The sequence below is a fragment of the Ambystoma mexicanum genome, chromosome 6p, assembly GCF_040938575.1.
Source record: "Ambystoma mexicanum isolate Mex_15411 chromosome 6p, UKY_AmexF1_1, whole genome shotgun sequence".
NCBI lineage: Eukaryota > Metazoa > Chordata > Amphibia > Caudata > Ambystomatidae > Ambystoma > Ambystoma mexicanum.
This window is the reverse complement of record NC_090935.1, coordinates 488,096,438-488,117,004: the sequence shown is the minus strand read 5'-3', so window position 1 is coordinate 488,117,004 and position 20,567 is coordinate 488,096,438. Positions and strand designations below refer to the sequence as shown.

Here is a 20,567-nt window from a genome sequence, read left to right as displayed (position 1 = left end):
ACATTAACAACTTAGTAAGCAAACACCTAAATTCGATTTTAGCCAGAAAGCACTCAAAAGCAGTACAAAATGGTGGATGCGCATTTGGAAGCACACCAGATAATAGAAAAAGAGTTAGAAATAGTTTGTTTTCTTCTTTCAGATGAAGCAGGGAATTAAGCGAGCAATAGAGAAGCAGTCAGTATGATGCAAACGCGATGCGTAGAACTATTGGTGCAGATTAGAGTTAGCCGATTAGGCACGTAGCAGTATGAGCAGTCATAGTGTACAAGGGAGGAGGGAGGCCCAATACGATCACATCATTGCTTACCAGGGCAATAGAAGTCAGGGTTTTGGGTCGAGAGCCAAGATGCCGAGTAGCTGCAGGGAGAGGTGCTCTCTCCGGCTACAGACAGGCTTAGACAGGGGACTTTGTGAGGGCCTCTGTGCTGGGGGCCAGCTCTTCTGACTGCCAGCTTCCATTAGGCCAGATAACGCAGAGAGAGGCCAATCACAGGGAAAGCAAACCTGTGCCCATGGCAACCCTCTGAGGCACTCCTGTACTGAGGAAGAGGGCAGCCATCATGCAGGTTGGAGAAATAAAGGGAGGATGGTGCAGCTTGCATGTGTTGCGGGGAGAAGGCAACACAAGATTGCAGCATGATGTAAACTCAAATATAGCTGTAAATTATAAGCAGCAGCAGAGTGGCACCACCTTGTTGATTACATTCGACGTAGTGAAAAAAGCCCTACCTTCAGTGATTTCGCTCCGGGCCAGCAAGAATAGCAGCACACTGCTTGGTGGGATTGGCAAGGGGGATCCCAGCGACCCTCATAATCCGGCAGCAGTAGAAGAAAGGCAAAGAGGCAGGAAGGGATATGTAGGTACTGGTTTTGACAGCACACCCTATGATCTGAAATAGCAGGAGTTGGATATGTTTTAAGGTCAAGGCTAGACCTTTGTTTCTTCTGACCCCCCTATTTTCTGCCTCTATTCTGTGGTGATATCTCTGCCTCCTGCTTAGATCAGGGACAGCGGGACTTATATATCCCATGAAGGCTTCAGGGACTTCCGCCTCTTCCCTTCTTGCCCCTTGGGGATACCGCATCTCCCCTGAGTTTCTCCCAAGGCCATAACCCCGAACGGCCCTACCAAGGCGATCCTCCCTGCTTGTCCACCCCCAGGGTTGCGATCCAAAAGTGATGGATATCCCCTCGCCACCTGAATAGAGGATCCTCGGGGTCTACATGGGAGAATGCCTCCAGGTTTTTCACAGCACAAATAACGTAGCTGAACCCGCAAGATATTTTTTTTAGTTTTCTCACCTGTGGGGGATGTAAATAACCTTTCTACTTTAGTCTGCCCGCTGATAAAGGGATAATGATGCAACCTAGGTTTGTATGTGGAAAACTGAGCCAAACAATCGGCAAGGTGGTCTGGCCCCAAAAGCAAAATGTACATATATATGTGGGGGCTATGGGTACATACTCCCCTTTTGTTCTGCCTGCTGAGGGTTATGGTCCTGTGGACCTCAAAATGTAGATGTGCACTTTTTAATTTTGATTGAAATGTATTTTTATGTATTCCTATCATGAACTCTGTATTTTAGCTTGTATTTTTACCAACTTGCATTTTCTGATTGCTGTGTTGTACTTTTGAATTAAAGGGGGTTCTGCTCCACCACCCCTCTAAAGCCACCCCCACCAACTTACCCTGCCAACTCCCCAAATCCGTACCCCAAACACAAAACGTGTTCATTTATTTTCAACTCGGTAAAAACGGCAGTGGTGAAAACACCACAGCGAAAACGCCAAAGGCTATAATAGCCGGCAGGAAAAACATGGTGAGCAAATGTACTTATGTCGTGCAGTGACTTTGAAATCCAACTCAAGGCAACATAGTGTGATGGAGGGGAGGGGTGGGGCACAGTTGAGCAGCGGCTCGAAACAAACTTAACGGAAGTATTTATATCTGAGAAATGTTCAAGACTTGAGTGCACCATACAATGCAGACTTCTAGAATAAACTATCGGCTGCTCTTTTCCCCTTGACTTTTGTAACCTTTAACCCAGCAATGCTCCAGCTACCGAACATGCTACAACACCTATGTGCCCGAGCATGGTGTGCCCTTGTGTATTGGGAACAACATGGCATGCATGTACACAAGAAGACACCGAGTGGCGAAATGGTAGACAAGGTCTCCCACACGTCTATCAGTCGTGTGTCACAGATATTGTGGGGACAAAATAGTGGCGAGATGTGTCAAATAATGAGTGATAAATCCCAATGTTGCCCTCACATACAGGAGGGAAAAAGAAACGTCCAACCAACCTGCAGTTGATGTTAATGGGGTGTATCTGACATTGCATCACTGCGAGGATTCAGGTAACTTTGCTAGAGTAATCACCAGGGGCGTTGCTAGACGGGGTGGGGGGGGGGGGGTTATAGCCCCTGATCTTTTGGTTGTAGCCCCGGATAGAATCTCAGGAGCTACAGCCAAAAGACTAGCTAGCCCCCAGTCCCAACAGTTCTGACCATCAGCGTAGCCCCGGGTCTTTTCCAGGCCTAGCAACTCCCCTGGTGATGATGAAGTTCTTATAGTGACTGTTTGCAGCGCATTTTGCTGATGGCTAAACTGCTGACCTGGTTTTATTCCGGGCAAGTCACGATCTCACAGTTCATCATATCGTAAACATGTGTAATATAAAGACCAACACCACATGATTCTGTTTAATACCATCCCCATAACATCCTGGATTCTGAAATCTGTTCTTTGCTGGACACCACGCCTCATACCGCCCTATGCCCAGCATCTCGCGTTCGAGATGCTGCTGCTGAAATAAGTCTTCTTCTTGGAGCGAAAATTATCTTATATCAAATAATTAAACAAAAAAAATGTCTGACCGAGAACAGTTACCTGAACTCCATGATCTCTGGGGTCATATTTCACGTATTAATAAAACAGGTAAAGTACTTCTCATACCTGCCAAGCAGTTCCTGCACAGTACAGCCAGGACCCAAAGAGCGCTCTTCAGCATTTCCTTGTCAGTTACTGAAAAAAAGAAAGGTTTTATTTAATAAAAGTGAAGCATACACTTTCAGCTCATCTTACCACTTGCCTTCTCCCACACTGATTATGATCCACATCTAAATGAGACTGAGCTTTGAGTATAAGTATGCTTATAGGTACTGTCACATAGCTGGGTGGATGGCATGAAGAACCAGTAGGCCAGAATGCGTTCTCAACTGATTTGTATGCACAACCTTAAACTACCTGCGCGCACTCTTTTATGGACATAGAGCGGCTGTGTTTCCCAGACCCTGCTTCATTGTGTCCTTATCCTAACTATGTTGGAAGGCTGGTGTTCCTGTACCTTTCTCTCAATCATTCTCCTCCCTACTATCGGCATTCGGCTTAAGGGCTTCCTTCACCTTCCTGCTTTGCGGTTAGTCTCTCTCTCTCTCGGACTGCTCTGGAAGATGTTGCTGGGTTTCTCCTACTAGCTGCATTTATAAGGCAAACTTCTCAGCAAAGCTCAGGTAAGATGACAAGGTTGGTTCTTCCCAAACCACCTGTGGGCGATTGCATATGTCCTGACCACCTCCCTCTGTCAGGGTCTCGCTCTTTACCCTTCTCTGTGCACCTCTACACCTGTTCTGTTCCTGTTCCGCCTTAATGTTCCACCACATGCTCATTCCCCCACCCACCTTCGGATCAGGGCCTTCCCCTTATCCCGTGCCTTGGGCCCAACCGCACTCCTGGAACCTCCCTAGGTGGTCTGCTCACTCATTATGTTTTACTTCAACTCCCGATGCTTTCCTCTCTCACTTCCTCCTTATGTTCAGCAACCTCCTCTACCTTCATCTGATACCTCATTCTGTCCACCAACGTTCTCCTCTGCTTCTCCTGCCCCTTCCTTCTCACCATCTCCTCCCCAAACTCTTATGACCACACACACACGCACTCCGTTACATAGCCATGTAGCCCCTCCTGCTGGACCGGACTCTCCGTGAGGGCCTGCCCATGTGATGGCAAATGTGTAAGGCACTGGGCTTGCCTGAGGCTAATAGTTTCTCCGGGGCTCACTAAACGAGGCAGACCAAGCCTTTAAATGTCTGGCCGGCCTTCTTGCATTTCATTTGTGGCAGCTATAGAGGCTGCTCCACAGACTGGCGCTTAACGCGCTTAGATACAGGGCATGTTGTGGTTGCTCTGTTCAAGTAGCGAGATCTGCCTGCCCTGTCTGAGCAGTCTGGAATTTGTGGAAATCTTCTGCCCAGGTTTGCGCAGGATCACAGATGTCTGCACAAGCCTGCGCATGAGGCTTTCCGCAAGTTTGCATAGGGCTTCTGATGTGTTCTCCAGTGCAGGACAGTCACTTCTCGGGCAGTGTACCCCATGTAGTCCCAAATTCTTAAAGGAACACTGCAACCCATAGGTGTTGTTAAGGGGGGGGGCTGATGGGGCTATAGCCCCTGGTCTTCTGGTTGTAGCCCTATATAGAAGCTCAGGAGTTACAACCAAAAGGCTAGCTAGTCCCGAGTCCCGCCAGTCCCGGCATTAGCATAGCCCTGGATCTTTTCCAGACCTAGCAACACCAATGCCGAGTGCCACCAAGACTGTCCCGAGTCCTAACAAAGTAGGGTGACAAAGGGATCCATTCCATACTACCGACACGTTCTTAATCTGCTAGCTTGGGGAGGTACCCGGCCCTGTGCTTATCCCACTAGAATCAGACAGGGGACTTTGCCACATAATGTATTAGCATTGAGCCAATTCCCAACAGTCCAAATGAATCCCATTCATTGTAGCAATTTAATTCAGACTTTCGAAAAGATGGTACACAAGAGCATGTTCAGGAAACATCCGAGGTAAAATAGTTTGCATGTTTGGAACAGCGGGGCTAGGATAGAGTATGTGACATGTTGAGAATCCTGGGTAATACAGTGAACTCCTGCATAGTCCACTGCAACACTCAGCATGCCAGGCTAGCCAGAATATATTACACATGATACAACATGTGGGTAATAGGTTTACCTTTGGCCAATGTAAATCTGAACGGTGCCACTGCCATAGGATTACTTATCTGGTTCCTGGTGTTCTTGCGGAGTAAGGATGCATGGCATTTACATGTCTGCTTAGCATTGCCCATGGATAATTACAAATGAAGTCTCTTCCATGTCATGCATATGCTTTATGATAGCGTCTGGGCACCTGTTGTCACGGAGATGGAGACACCCTGCGGAGCAACACCTGTTTTGGCCCTTGGATGGGGGCCCCCTTCTCCACTTACTCGCTTGCAGCTCAAACACCACGTTTTCAAATAGAAAAAACAGGACAGGCCAGAGAGAGATCATTACTGCATTATTTAATACAGATTTGCATTTGGTGATGTTTCACACCATCGTTTATTTAAGGAAGACCCGAATGAATAATGCTTACACTTTCTCCAGACCTTCATATACAATATTACTGTGTTATGTTCAGTGGAAAACAAACACTACAGGGTACAAAACAGGGAGTGGCGTCCAGATGAAAAACCACAACAGCAGTTCTTTTAAATTCCAAGATATGCATTTCTTATTGTTAGGGAGAACTCTCCAGAAAGGCTAATTTCCCTCACCTATTGAGTCCATCAGCAGCTTTGCTGGACTTCTAGGATTTATTGTTTTACCTGGTAAGAGTGTGAGCCTTTTTTCCCACTCTTACATGTGTTTTTGCTGTGTGTTGTACATTTTTGTGTTCATGGTTATGGAGTTTCACCAACTCCATAGGTATCATCTTTTTACTGTGTGTCACAGCACCTTTAGTGCAGTGACACAGGGTTGTCTTTCAGACTTCCCACTTTAAACTCCATTTTCTGGGACTGACGAGTGTAAAGTTGCCATTGACTTTACTAGTCTTTTTAAATTTACAGACCCAGTACAAACTATCTTCCATAGAGTACTGGAAGGGTTAATAGTTATCCCTTTTTCGTCTCTTTCTCATGGAACATTATTTCGTTCCCCTTTCTCTAAGATATGGCTGGTGGCAGTGGTATCTACCCTTTTCTTTCTAGCGCAAGCTATGAAAATAGCCTCAGTATAGTTAGAGGCTATGGAGGTAGCCTCAAACTCTAAACCCGCTGGACCCCCTTTTTTTTTATTTGGTTCTGGTAGGGTTTATTTGCCATTTCTTTTTGTAAAGGTATTTCTCGTGTTTTGCTCTGCGTGCCAAACCAGGTTTGGTTCCTTTGTTCGCCGTTCTTTGGCAGGTTTCTGCCCAGAAGCCCTCCTTAGGCGCCTGAGTCTGGGTGGGCTGAATGTGAGGGAGGGATTTTAGGCCCCCTGCACAGGGTTTCCTTGGAGACCCAAGTCACACTCTAGTTTGATTGGCTAGGTGACTGTGCGACCAGGACAGCCACCCTGCTGTGTGATTGACAGCCAGGCTGTCTGAATGGGGGATTTGGTGCATAAAAAGCTGGTCTCTAGGATTGGAAGGCAGAGTCGCCACTGGATCGAGAGAGCCAACGAGAAGCTGAAGGAAGACAACTGCTGCAACTACTGGACATCTCGGTGAAGCCCTGCTGCAGGTCCGAATCCCCTGAACTTCGTTGACAGAGGAGATCCACAAGGAGTCTTCTCTCCTTGAGCCTGGTGGGACCAACCAGCTCTCAAAGTCCCTGGACCTCCCTCTTCAGCCTGGTCGAATTTGCTGTGCCACAGGAAACCGGATAGCCAGCTTGAGAGAGTCCCTTTGTGCTTTTAAGGAGCACACCTTTTATTCGTCGCTTTGCTCTGCTGCTGGCTTCTTCCCTGGGCAGCCCAGGACCATCCAGTCTTCCTCCTTGTCAGTCAGACAGTCACTTCAGGAACCGTGAGCCTGCAGGAACTGCCAGGAACTACCGCCTCAGCTACAACATTCTTCTTCATCTAAGGTACTGTTCAAATCCCGTCGTTCATTCCGTCCAGCCGCGGTGAAAGTGTTTTAAATCTTTCGCCTCTCTGAAGGCTTGTCCTTCTCTACTCTTTTGAATAACTTTTCCTCCGACCAACTTCGTTTTGAACTCTTGGCAAAGAATTAACTGCAAACTACTCTGAAATGTATGATCCTCTGCAAAGACCCTCAACCATTAACATTGGCCCAGGCCTATTGATTTGAATCCTAGTTGAAGTAAGCCTTTTCTAGATTGTCCTGCCTATCACTTGTTGGTGTTGTTGATTTTGAATAACCTTGCCTTTCCTCCCCTTTTAAATTGCTGGAGTGCCATTTTGCTCACACTTCATTTTTTAGCTTAATTTGTCCAGAATTGATTGGGTGTTGTGTAGTGTATTAAGATCGTGATTTCCTGCTGCTTTATATTAGTGTACTATTTTATAACTGATGGTGTAAATAAATGTACATTATTTTACTCAGAAACCTTGAGTCAGTGTTTGTTTGAACCATAGTAACTGCTGTCTTTTGTGTAACTTCTGATACTTCTCACTTTACTCTTGAGATAAGTCCGGCTGCTCAGCCATCGCTACCACTTTACTGTGTAATACAGGCTCGTATCAAAGGTGAATGTGTACTTGCAGTTTTGTGTGTAGTGTTCCAAAAGGGTACTGCATATGATTCTGCCTAACAATTATTTATTTAGTGTTTACACACTTAGCTTTGATAGACTTGCACAGGGCAGCGTTTCATTGAAGCAGTATGTGAGTTTAACACATTTTAGAAGGATGTCACTCTAGAAACCATTTGTCAAATGCCATTGGAGGAGTCAAATGAACAACAGATGGATTTCACCCATTCATCATATTCATGCTAACAAGTGACATACTACAATATAGCCCCACCCTGGATGTGCCTTCCAAAGGGTGGCCACTCCCAAAAGCACTTACTTTCATCTTACCTGCTTCAGACGGTGGAGACGGTCATGTTACTATATCCTTTGTGTCTCTACCATTCAGCACACTGCTGCCCTACTTCCTTTTTTCTTCCCCAGCTTCCACAACCAGTCACTGCCAGCCTCTTCACTACAAGGCTTTGCACACTTTTCACACACTCTGGAAGAGCATAAACTCCTGGGTGCTCGTCAATCAGGTTTCTGACCCCACCACGGAACAGAGACGGCCCTTATTGACCTGAACGCACAAGTAGATGAGCTGAGAGACAAAGGGAAAACAGCCATCCTTTTACTATTAGACCTCTCAGCTGCATTCGACCTGGTAGACCACAAGGTCCTCTGCAGACACCTAGACACGGCTGCCAACTTTTCTAACGAGGCAATCATCTGTATTGAGTCCTTTCTGAGTGACAGAACTATGAGGATCTTCTCGCCCTCAGCAGCAGCAGACCCTATCCCCATCACATGCAGTGTTCCCCAAGGATCTTGTGTCTCCCCCACCTTGTACAACATTTTCAGCAAGCCCCTCTTTGATGATCTGGATTCTCTTGGTATCACCTACACTAACTATGCAGATGATACTCAGATTCTCCTCCCACTTTCCAGGGATCACAAAGAGGATTTGGCCTTGATGAACAGGGCGTATCTCCTCATCCAGGCATGGATGGCCATTCATGGTCTATGCCTGAATGATGAAAAAACGGAACTCATCATACTGGGTACACACGCTAACATAAAAAATCTAGGACCGAATTACACATCATTCATCATCGATGGTAATGTTATTAAGGTGGCCAAAGAGGTGAAAACACTCGGGTTCTACCTTGACTCCACCTTATCCTTTACTAAACAAGTTAACACCCTAGCTTCAGCCACAGCATACACATACAAGCTGATTAGAATGGGCAAACCCTTTCTATCAGATGATAATTGCATTACCCTAGCCAGAGCCTTGATCTCATCTAGGCTCGACTACTGTAATGCACTATATATTGGCGCCAACAAAGCTATCACCCAAAAAATCCAGATTCTTCAAAACAACGCCCTTAGAGTGGCAGTAGGTGTGTCCAAAAGATCCCACATCTCCGCCATAAGGCGTCAAAACAATTGGCTTTCCACTCTCAACAGAATCAACTTAAAAACTGCCTCCTTGACACATAAGGCTTTGAACAATGCCGCCCCAGTTACCTTGTAAACAGAGTTCAAAGAACAATCTCCACGAGACCCACAAGACTTACCGTGCCAACTGCATTAACATTCCTAGATTCAGATTAACCAAGTTCGGGGGTGGGGGGGGGAACAGCTTCCAGGTCAAAGCAGCCCAAATTTGGAACTCCCTACCACACCATCTCTGGGCGGATCAATCCTACCCCAGGTTTAGACTTAGTTATATCAATTGGCTCAAGGCAAATGATAACTAATCAAGAACATACCTGTGTATATTTCTTCTTTGTATATTTGCCGGTCTACCTATTTTTGTAGAGCACACCTATGTACCCAGTTTTGCCTTTTCTATGCACTACTTTGTATTATATTTTCTGTGTATAACTATGTAACTTGTTAATTAAGCTTCGCATTGTCTGTACTGCTTGCGCCCTGATACCTCTGGGTCCGGTGCGCATCATATAAATGAATAAACAAAACTACTGCGGCCCCCTATACATTCCTTGTTGATCTCAGCCTTGTCTTCTACCATGCTCTCTGATGTCTTCTTGTGATCACTGCTGCTGCCATCTCTACTCCCAGAGTTAGCAGTATCTCAGGCCACCCTCCTAATTTAACCTCTATCCCCGCCACCCCTTCCTCTCCCACTGACCTTCCTAACATTCGGTCCATCTGGATATGGGATTCGTATCTTATATGGTCTTGGACACATTGGACTTAATCACCATTTCATATGCCTAGCTGAGAACTGAATCGCTCCCTCTGACACAGTAAGGTCTGCTTTCCTTACTACTCCCCTCTCAAACATGTCCCACTCTCCTCATCGACAGGCAAAGGCGACAGGACTGGCATTCACTAGCATTCCTCCTACACATTACTTGCTCAATATACTTCTCTTCCTTATTATTCCTCCTTAGAATTTCATCTTCCTTCTCAAAACCCAATCTTTTCTCTTTCCTAATTGAGTATCACCCACCTGGCACTCTCCATTTTTGTGAAGATATCGATTGCCTCCTTGCCTTCATCCTGCCTTCTGCTTCCCCTTTCTTTCTCCTTGGTAATTTCAATCTCCACCTTCTTACTCTACATGCTACATACTCTCCTTTTCCCCCACTGCTTGACCCCCACCATCTTGTTCAACCCTTTCTCCCCTTTCTCATCCATCCAGTTACTCCCTAGATCTTTTCTTCCCTCCCTCCAAACTCCAATGTCACTGCAACCCCCTTTTCCTCCTCTGACCAGCTCTTACTATTATTTATTTTCTCAGTCCCCAACCACTCTGAACCTACCGACTCCTCCCATACCTTAGGTTGTTTAACTGGTATGTCTTACTTCCGCCATCTGCTGCTTTTCCTTCTCTTTCTGAATTTTCCCTCCTCCCAATTGATTCTGCTCTCTCCACCTTTAATTCTGGCCTTACCTCAACCATTGACACTGTACTTCCCCCAACATCTTTTTCACTCCTCACCCAAGCCATGGTTTACAACTGATCTCCTTTCCTGTCAATCACTGATAGGGTGTTTTGCATGACATAGGAAAAAGTCTACCTTTTCTATTGATCTCACCTCCCTATCTGATCTACACACATCCTACAACTCTTCTGTCATTGCTGTAATAAAACACTATTTAACAGACCTCCTCCTTTCCTAGTCTCCCCATCCATAGCACCCATTCCAACTTCTTAATCACATTTTCTCTCCGCTCTACTCTAGACCCTTCTCCGTCTTCTCTTTCTCCTTCTGACTTGGCTAATTACTTCACTAATACAATCATCCCGCTGAGTACCTCTCTCTCTTCTACTTCCACATCTCCGGTGATTCCCTTTTCCTCAAATTCCTGCCTATATTTCTATATTCGCCCCTCTCTCTGACCTCGATACAGCTTCACTCCTATCTCGTGACATGCCACTGCCTCCCCTCTTGATCCCTTGCCTTCCCTGCTCCCTAAAATTTATATCCCCACTTTCTTCCCTTTTTGACCACAATCATTAACAAATCTCTTTCTTCTGCTTCCCTGTGGACTTCAAATACACAGTCATACTCACAATTCTAAAAAAAGCTTTTTCTGGATCCTTCCCTTCCTGTAAACTTCCATCCCATCTCTCTCGTACCTTTTCTTTCTCAAATCTTCGCGCATGAAGTCTACTCATCGATTGCTTCAAATCTCGATCACCACTCCCTACTTCTCAAACAGCAAAGTGGCTTTTGTCCTTTTCATTCTACCAAAATAGCCCTTTAATTCACTATTGCCTACTCAACATTCCAAACTTTCCTCTATTTTGTTTTTAAATATTTTTATTTATTTTTAGTTTGAATTTACAAACTTCTACAAATATACAAAAGAATTTCCAACAATAATTTAAACATAAAATTTCAAAGAGAATCCTCATATTGTACAATTACCACAAATGTGCTCAATTTACATACATAATCATTTGTGTTGGCTCTCAAGCTCTACAAGGTTTGAATAGGTATCCAATCAATTCAAAATGTGCCAAAAACTAAACAATAATTTTATCATAATGCTAAATATATTACTTCAACTCATAAAATAAAGCTAAAAACAACATTTCCAATTTGAAGCTATAAACAGGAGAGCATTAAACAACTGATACTATAGATTCTCATTATACAAACATAATAGCTCTTTCATTTTCAATAAAAAGCTGTACAACGCCACTAACACTCGCATATTGTTTCTGATCATACATCTGTTCTAAAAGGTTTCACGAGAGAATTCTAGATCCAAGGGTGCAAAAACACATAGCTTACTTTTTCTTACATCTTCTAGAATCGGACAGTAAACCACTAAGTGTTTTAGGGTTTCCTTCTGTAGGGAATTTGTACATAAACAACTGAACTCCACGGAGAGAGTTGTCGAGGTTTTCCATAGGGCAATTCGCTCCAAAGTGTGAACTTGATTTAACTTAAATCTTAGATATATACGACGAAGCTTGTCACAAGGAGTCTTTATTAGGTATAAAGAACGCAATTCTTTCTTTCTAGAAAAAAGGGAATATTCAAGGTAAGTTTTATAAGTTTTAATGGAATAAATAGTCTGAATCAAATCATATTCATATCATTGTTTCTTAAAGCTTGGTAAACCTAATTTCAAATCTTCAATAGATGAGTTTATGTTATGTAGCATGTTATTCAAATTTTGTAGAAAGTTCCTCATTGAGGAAACCTTGTTTCCCAACATTAGTAGATGTAAATCTTGAAAGAGAGTTGCTTGTTGGCGACAATATTTTAGAGTAAGTAGTAAATCTCTGGCAAGTCCACCTGGCGCCTAAGGAAGATAAGGCCAGTTGTGTCGGATGACTGCATTTGGAACAGAAACAGCCAATCCCAATACTGCTTTCCATAGTTTGCCTCGAATTCGATTGAGAAGAGGCTCAATTTCTAGCAAACAGGTGTCAAGGTCAAATAATAGTATTGGCTCTACTTTTAGTCAATAAAAGTCAATTAGGGGGAAGTAGGGAATATTTGCAGTATTTCTGCAAAATAATCATCATGAAAGCAAGGGGACAAACTTTGATATTAAGAGAAACAGTCCACGATGCGAGCGAGTTGACATCCGAAAAAGTATAACCAAGATAACGCATGGCTATTGCCCGATCAATTTGAGCTTCACCAATAGACCAAGTATATGATTTGATCTTTTTCCTATTTGAGAATATGATAATTTTAGATTTTTCCGAATTTGCCAAATTATTATGTTGGTTGGGATATTTCTCAAAGTTATTTAATTTGCACTGCAGCCCAGATGGAGTTCGATCCATAATTAGGATATCATCTGCAAAACATATCCAGTTTATTTTCATATCTCCCAGGCGGACTGAATAGATAGCCGGATCCTGCCAAAGTTGAGTAACAAAACCGCAAAAAAATTCTGGCTGCCGCGTCCATCAAATCGATTGGGCGAAAATGTGCCTGATTTTTTGGATCACCCTTTTTGAAGATAGGGATGACTATTGCATTGCGCCAAGATTTTCGAATTTGTTATATAAAACAGTGGCCCAAAACAATGGATCTGATTTAAATAAGCATGCCGGGATCCCATCCGGACCCTGTGCTTTGGATGGTTTTATGTTTTTGATGGCAAGCAGTATCTCATCTCTCGAGAATCTTATAGAATCTTCACATATTAGTCTGGTGATTCTAGATCATATGCTTGAAAAATCTCAGGCAATTTAAATTTGTCAGCAATATAGCTATTGCAAGTGTCAGCTGAAATAAAAGATGCCAAAGCGTTTTGGTTAACCTTTTGTTTGTCATTCAAAATAGACCACAATTTCTGCGAATCGCTTTTACATAACAATGACACAATAGATTGATTTTGTATGTTGTGAAAGTGATGTTCGGTCACTTTAATCAGTGTGCAGTACTTTGATTGTATCCGATTTTTTAAGTACTTGTAGCAGCAAAAATCTAAAGCGCTGCATTTCAGCGCACTGAGGTCAATGTTTTTATTTTTAATTATTGCTGCCATCGTGTGATTCAAAGAACACGAAGATGTGTTGCTTAAAGTTTGAACACGAGAAGATAAGGCACGCAAGGTGTCTTGAATTAGTGTGTTATTCCATTCTTCTCTATTTGCGATATTAAAGTTTAAGTTTGATTGCACTTTCCAAATAAGCTTGCTTATTAAGAAGGTAAATTCTCTACATGTACGCGCTTTCCATCTAACAGAATGGTGGGCCTGATCATTTTCTATAAGACATAATATAAAGATTGTTCTCAGCAATTCACTTTTCTGAGTAATAGAAAGCACAAGAGGTACGTGGTCACTCAAAGTACATTTGTGAGCCTTTACCTTATCTTTCATTCGTAACAAATCAGCTGACACAAAATAATAATCTTGGTTTCCCCTAGACCAAGTACCCAGTGATACGTCATCTTCAAAAAGTACTACATGAATATTCCACTCAATTAAATGCTTTTCCCATAAGCTACCTCTTTTCATGGCTTTCACTTGTCGCGATGAACATTTTACAGATTCAGTATTAGAGATGGCCGTTGTACAGAAAGTTAAAATCACCCCCCAGAATGATTTGAAAGTCAGGATTTTTTAAGTAAGCGTATTCCAACACCAAGTCTATATCATCAAGAAGAGTATCAAAACTTTGTTTTGCTGGGTTGAAATATATACAGACTATGAGCATCTCACGTGAAGGTTCTCATGTCCATTTGTATTCAAGTGCGAACATCGAAGCTGAAGAGCAAAACACAGAGGCCTTATATTTATAAGCATTATTCAGTAATATCGCTATACCACCACTCGGACGCCCGAGAGATGCCTTTGTTGCTGGTTCAGAATAACCAGTAAAACCATCAATGTCAAAAGCCTGAGAACACATTGTTTCTTGCAACAGAATTACAGCAGGATAATCGTCACATGGCAGGGCTGCCAACTATGCTTCAAAATTATTTAACCCGCAGCAATTCCAAGACCCCAACTGAAATACCGCATAGCTAGGATTGTTTTGAGTTTTTGGTCATCTCAATTATTGTTGATAACAAAGGAGCTAACCACGTAAGATTTGTGGCAGATCCTACCAGTGTAGAAATCTTATTACCAGCTCTACTTCCTGTTTTGGAGGGTTTTAGTTTAGATCCCCTTGTTTGTTTGACTGAGAAAGAATTTCAATTTGTTCCTCAAGAAACAAGGTTGCTTCCTTATTATATTGAAAAAGAAAAATAGCAAGCCTCTGCGTTTCAAATTCCTCTCTATGATCCCAAAAAAAAAGGGGCAAAAAAGGGGCACATATCATCCTGTAGTAGTTGTGGTTGGCCAAGCGAAGCCACTTTGTTTTCTGATATAAGGGTGCAACATTGCAGGCAACCTCTACATTTGTTTCACAAAAAAGATATATTTAAGCACTGGCGTCCCATCCCATTATATACATAAAGTTTTTATCAAACTCCTCCTCGTCCTGTTCCTCTATGTATGATTGAGGAACGTCTGTCCCCAAGTCTGTATGAAGCAATGCCAAACCTTGCATATCCTGCAATTGGGAGTCCTTGGCCTGCAATATGGCAGATACTGCTAAACTCAAGTGACTTGGGGATATATGAATTGAATGGTCAGTTACTTTAACTTGTTCCGGCATTAATATTGCACACAGCCCTGTCTTAGTAGGAATAGATGTCACACTAAGTGAAGTTGGTTAAGGCATTTACTCTCTAATTGACAATCCTGTGAGGTTTTGAAATGTTTAGTTTTCTTTTTAGTAATAGCAGGGTAATATTTAAATAGTTGACCATTTAAACTATTTGATTGCATATCAGAAGGAGGTTTTATCAACTTAACTGAGTTGGTAAGGATCAAAGACTTGAGTCGAGTCAGGTTGTTACCTTTTACCTCACTGATGTCCAAGTTGAGAGCTGTCTTTGACTATCTGTTTAACTGAGTAAGGTCTATTTGCGATTCACCCTCAAGTGGTTTAGAAGTTTGTACAATGTCATCGATTGCTTTCGTATGTTTAGATATTTTTTGTATTTTAGAGTTTTTCTGCGACTTGGTCACTAATAGCTTCACCTTGTTTTTTATTTGAATTTTTATTTCATTTCAGTGCCCTCTAATGTGCGTGCCGCATTTTGCGGGAAAAGAAAAATTGATTTTTGTCATCGTCTATATCAGGAAGATGATTGTCGAGAATGGACTCTGGGTGCGCCTTCAGATTCTAACTTTGAAGCACAAGGATAGTCCACCTTGCAACCAGTTTGTTCAATGATAGTAACCAGTTGTGATGGACTATCAGGCATGCTTATTGTCTTGTCAGGTTTGGTCACGGCATGCTCATCTGTATAGACATAGTTCTTCGCCACAGCATGCCTTTCAGAAATTAAGTAGCGGAAAACATCGTCAAGTTTAAGTGAATTTACTTGAATGGCATCAATGATGGGGTTAGAAGTGTCCTCTATAGGAGTTTGATTCGTACCGTTCTCCATCATGACAACGTTTTCATAGGAGCGCCCCAGGATAATCTCACCCAAATAGATGTCATATTTGGGTGGATTGGTTACTAACAACACTAGCAGGCTGAGTCAGCAATTTCAGTAAGGCTAAGTCAGTCAGTTTTGCTTTTTCAGATTTATAGTATGCCTGAGCAGACATAAAGCCCTCTATTTTGTTCACTTTAGCAGTGAGCTCAGCCAGCAACAGTTTAACATTTTCTAAGGAAGAGTGAGTTAAGTCGTGTCCACTATCTAGCAAGTTTAGCAAGCTAGAAATAACTGGAAAAGGAGAGGGCTCTTTGCAAATTTCGGGGGGCAAATTATGCATGTCTGAAGGGTTAAGATGTATGCCATCAATTGGTTGTATTTTGATTTTCTCGTTTTGCTCCCCATTTGCAGTCCCATCTGGCTGTGAACAGTGAAGATATTCGATGCTTGCATTTATATCTTTTCATAGGCAGGTAGGCGAGCTGGAAGAGGGCAAACCAGCTCAAGGTATACATTGAGCAGCAGCCCCGACATTTTTTTCCTTACCTTCTTCGATTTGCAAGTTATGGAGACAAATACGTTCGATTTCAGAGGGGAGCAATACTATTTAGTATTTAATACTATGCGATAACGCTTCTCCCAATCATTAAGTAGGGTTGGCGCCAAAATAGACACATTGTGTTTTGCTTTCCAAGTGCCAAGGCCATCTTGTTAGTGTCCTCATTTTGAATTACACCAATTTCAGCTTCTTTTAGTTGGCTAGTAGGTAAAGAAGTTTCATTAGCATCATTATGCAATTTGGACAGAAGTGCCTTCCTTGCAGGAGTTTGCAGTGAAAATGGTGACATACTGTCGGTGGGCTCTATCGCCAAGGACTGTTGACTATAAGGAAATGTATATGCATCTGCATCAGACGCTAGAGGAGGATTAACATGTGCTGGCAAGGATTCAGAATTGCCGGATGAATCATGCGATATAATCGGGGCTCTCGTGTAGGGATTTTCCACTCCTCAAACTTCCCACCATTTTGTAATTTTGCAATACACGTGTGTTCAAACTAAGAGAAACAAGTGGAATCAATGAGTGAAGTGACAAGTTCCAATGAATAATTCCTAGTTATGTGCATACACTCGAACACAAAACAAGAAATACTATGAGTTTCTTACCACCACCCACCATTGAAACAGCCCAACAGCCAGATCACTTGACAATCACTTTGCGATGCACGTGCACCCGGTTTTTAAAGGAACCGGCAGAATTCGAGGCTGAGATGGGAGCATGGCCATGGGTGGCTCAAATGGGAGGGTGAACATCAGAATTACTATAGAAAAAAAATGAAAAAAATGAAAACGGAAGTGAAGGTCCTGGGAGTGCCTTTTGTGTTACGCATGAACACAAACACAAGAGTAAACACAAGAGTATAGCACAGTCCAATGAATTACTTGTGCGCCAATAGCAACAGTTTGAATCCAAGTTTCGAGCTGTCCCACTTCCGCTTGGCGACTAGTGCAGGCCAAATGAAGTGAAGTTGGGTCGGGCACACAGAATGAAGAGCGGCGCAACAGCGTACCAGACCAACAGCCAGATCACTTGAAAATCACTTTGCGATGCGCGCGCGATGTGCGTGCACCCGGTTTTTAAAGGTACCAACAGAATTCAAGGTTGAGATGGAGGCTTGGCGGTGGGCGGCTCAAATGGGAGGGTCAACGTCAGAATTATTGTGCGGCAATAGCAACAGTTGAAGTCCAAGTTTCGGTTGTCCCACTTCCTCTTGGCGACTAGTGCAGGCCAATTGAAGCGAAGTCGGCTCGGGCACAAAGAATGAAGAGCAGCATACCAGCCCAACAGCCAGATCACTTGACAATCACTTCGCGATGCGCCTTTATTTCCTCTATTCATATTCGCCTGGCTCTTTCTGATGCTTTTGACATGGTTGATGACTGTACTCTTTGCACTTTTCCCCTCAGGAAAAGTGCAACAATGGTTTCAATATTGCGCACCGGGTGCAAGTACTTCAAGTACTGTTTGCTGGAAGCACTCGCTGTATTGCTCACTGCTCACTGCTGAGACCTGCATTGGATTCGGCTCCACAACGGCCCGGAGGCCGTCTTTGAGAGTTACACTCTCTAGTGCCTGCCTTAGAAAAGAAGAAAGGACTACACTGACCAACTCCTCCCCTTTTTTGTGACCACGCCTTTCCATTTCCTTCATCTGCCTCTGAGCCTGCGCACCCGCGCAAGTACTTCAAGTACTGTTTGCTGGAAGCACTCGCTGTATTGCTCACTGCTGAGACCTGCATTGGATTTGGCTCCACAACGGCCCGGAGGACGTCTTTGAGAGTTACACTCTCTAGTGCCTGCCTTAGAAAAGAAGAAAGGTGATTGTGGCGGCAGAGCTTTGTACTTTATTATTGCTAACTGGAGGGACTACTTGCACGTTTGTGCTTGTGAACTTACGCACACTTTGTGCTGTTGAACCTACACATTGTGTGCGCTAGCACGCTTTGTGCACAGTGTCCTTGCATTGAATCTCGAAACATAATTTTTTTTTTTTTTTACCTTTTGAGTTTTTCGTGTTTATACCTTTTTTTCTTTTACTTACTAGGACTACACTACACTGACCAACTCCTCCCCTTTTTTGTGACCACGCCTTTCCATTTCCTTCATCTGCCTCTGAGCCTGCGCAGCCGCGCTGCGCCCCGGTGCAAGTACTTCAAGTACTGTTTGCTGTTCGCGATGCGCGCAGCGCGGTGCTGGGCCAGTTATTATTCTTTTCTGATTCTATTAGTAAGTGAATTGGGTTTTTATTGTTTGTGGTTTCAACAGTATCAAATGCGAAGGTAGTCATTGAAAATTGTCTATTGCTCAGTGCTGATTGCACTTTGACTTTTGCTCTCGCGTTGAGCGGTGTGACATATTCAAGTATAGCTGTTGCTCGGTGGGGCCCTTGCTCACCTTAAGTGTATCTTTCTTCACCATGTTTCCATACACAGCATACAAGCTTACCACAAACATGCCAACTATTGCTCCACTGGTGTTGATGTCACAGACCCAATCTTCATCACCAAAGACAGCGGATTCTATAGTGGCACCCCAAACATTTTTTACTGCTATGTCTGTCACCCCTGCAAACCTGCCTAAACAAACCCGATTTCCATTTGAAGAGATACATGGTGGTATAAGTATCACACCTTTAGAGTCTTCTGTCGTTGTCCCTTCAAGTATGACTTCTACTCCTTCTCCTCTCACAGTTGGCAAAATCAGTTCCTCGCAGCGTACACCATTGAGGTGCTCTAATCCTTGCCCAATTTCTGATCGAACTATGATTGAATCTATCAAGTCCTGTCATAAAGTATACGATGTGGACATGTCTATTTCTCCCATTGCTTTCCCACTCTTATTGTCTGATCCTCAAGTCATATCCATTCATGAGAGTTCATCTGAGTTTATTCACACGAACAGCGAGGCGCAACGTATCAGCAGTGTCCCTGATGACTCTACTGTTCCGCCCTCAGACGAACAAGTTACTTTCTTACCTGGTAACGTTCTTTCGATGGGATGGTCCGACGACGTATTCCATATCTATGACATGTAATCACCACAGCTGTGCTGCTTCGGAAACTTTTCCGGCATCTGCGTCCTGCGTCGATGCGCCGACGTCTAGGACCTCCTCCGACGTCCGATGTCATCCGATGTGATAAGTAGGACGCACGACGCCCGTAGCCTCAGTTGTAGTTTTTTCCCCCAGAACGTGTGACATAAGTCAACTGCCAGTCAGACACAAAGCCTTGCGGAACGCAAGCTGCAATCGCAAAAGAAATTCTGCAGCGGGGAAGGCAGGGCGGGAGCGATATGGAATACGTCGTCGGACCATCCCATCGAAAGAACGTTACCAGGTAAGAAAGTAACTTGTTCTTCGAGGGGATTGGGTCCTCCGACGTATTCCATATCTATGACAGACTCCCAAAGCAGTACCAAAACAAGGAGGAGGGAAAGAATTTAGAAATAAATTTACAATAGCCAATCAAATAGCAGAGCAAAGGACCGCCTTGCCAAAGGCCAGATCCTGCCCTCTGATGGAATCGAGGGAATAATGCCGTACAAATGTATGTACTGAAGCCCAGGTGGCTGCATCACAGATGTTGCGAATAGGAACACCCCTCTGCAGCGCAGTAGATGCAGCCACACCCCTGGTAGAATGGGCCCGCAAGCCAGCCGGTGGGTCCTTACCCGCCAAGCGGTAACACTCCGAGATGGCCAAAATAATCCAGCGGGACAAAGTCTGTTTCGTCACAGCTTGCCCCAAACGCTTACCAGCGTAACCAATAAAGAGTTGATCGTCCACTCTGACCCGGGACATGCGGGAAACATAAAAGCTTAAAGCTCTCCTAGGATCAAGCCTATGGAGCCTCTCCTCTTCCTTACCAGGATGCGGAGGAGGATAGAATGCCGGAAGAACAACCTTCTGGGCCAAATGAAATTCCGTCACAACCTTCGGAAGAAAAGAAGGACGAACTCGAAGGACAACCCTGTCCTTGTGGAAAACAGTGAAGGGTGGCTTAACTGAAAGTGCCTGTAACTCACTCACTCTGCGAGCGGAAGTAACCGCA

At 43.8% G+C, this 20,567-nt stretch overlaps 1 protein-coding gene across 1 annotated transcript in view; it reads right to left on the bottom strand.

Annotated features, from left to right (window-relative positions):
* The window catches only part of IL31RA (interleukin 31 receptor A), an 841,398-nt gene that overhangs the window by 637,630 nt on the left and 183,201 nt on the right, over positions 1–20,567 (bottom strand). The window contains exon 2 of the mRNA XM_069627290.1: positions 2,963–3,031. Coding sequence (XP_069483391.1) covers positions 2,963–3,017 — 55 coding nt within the window. The 5' untranslated portion in view covers positions 3,018–3,031. The remainder of the gene's footprint in view (positions 1–2,962; positions 3,032–20,567) is intronic.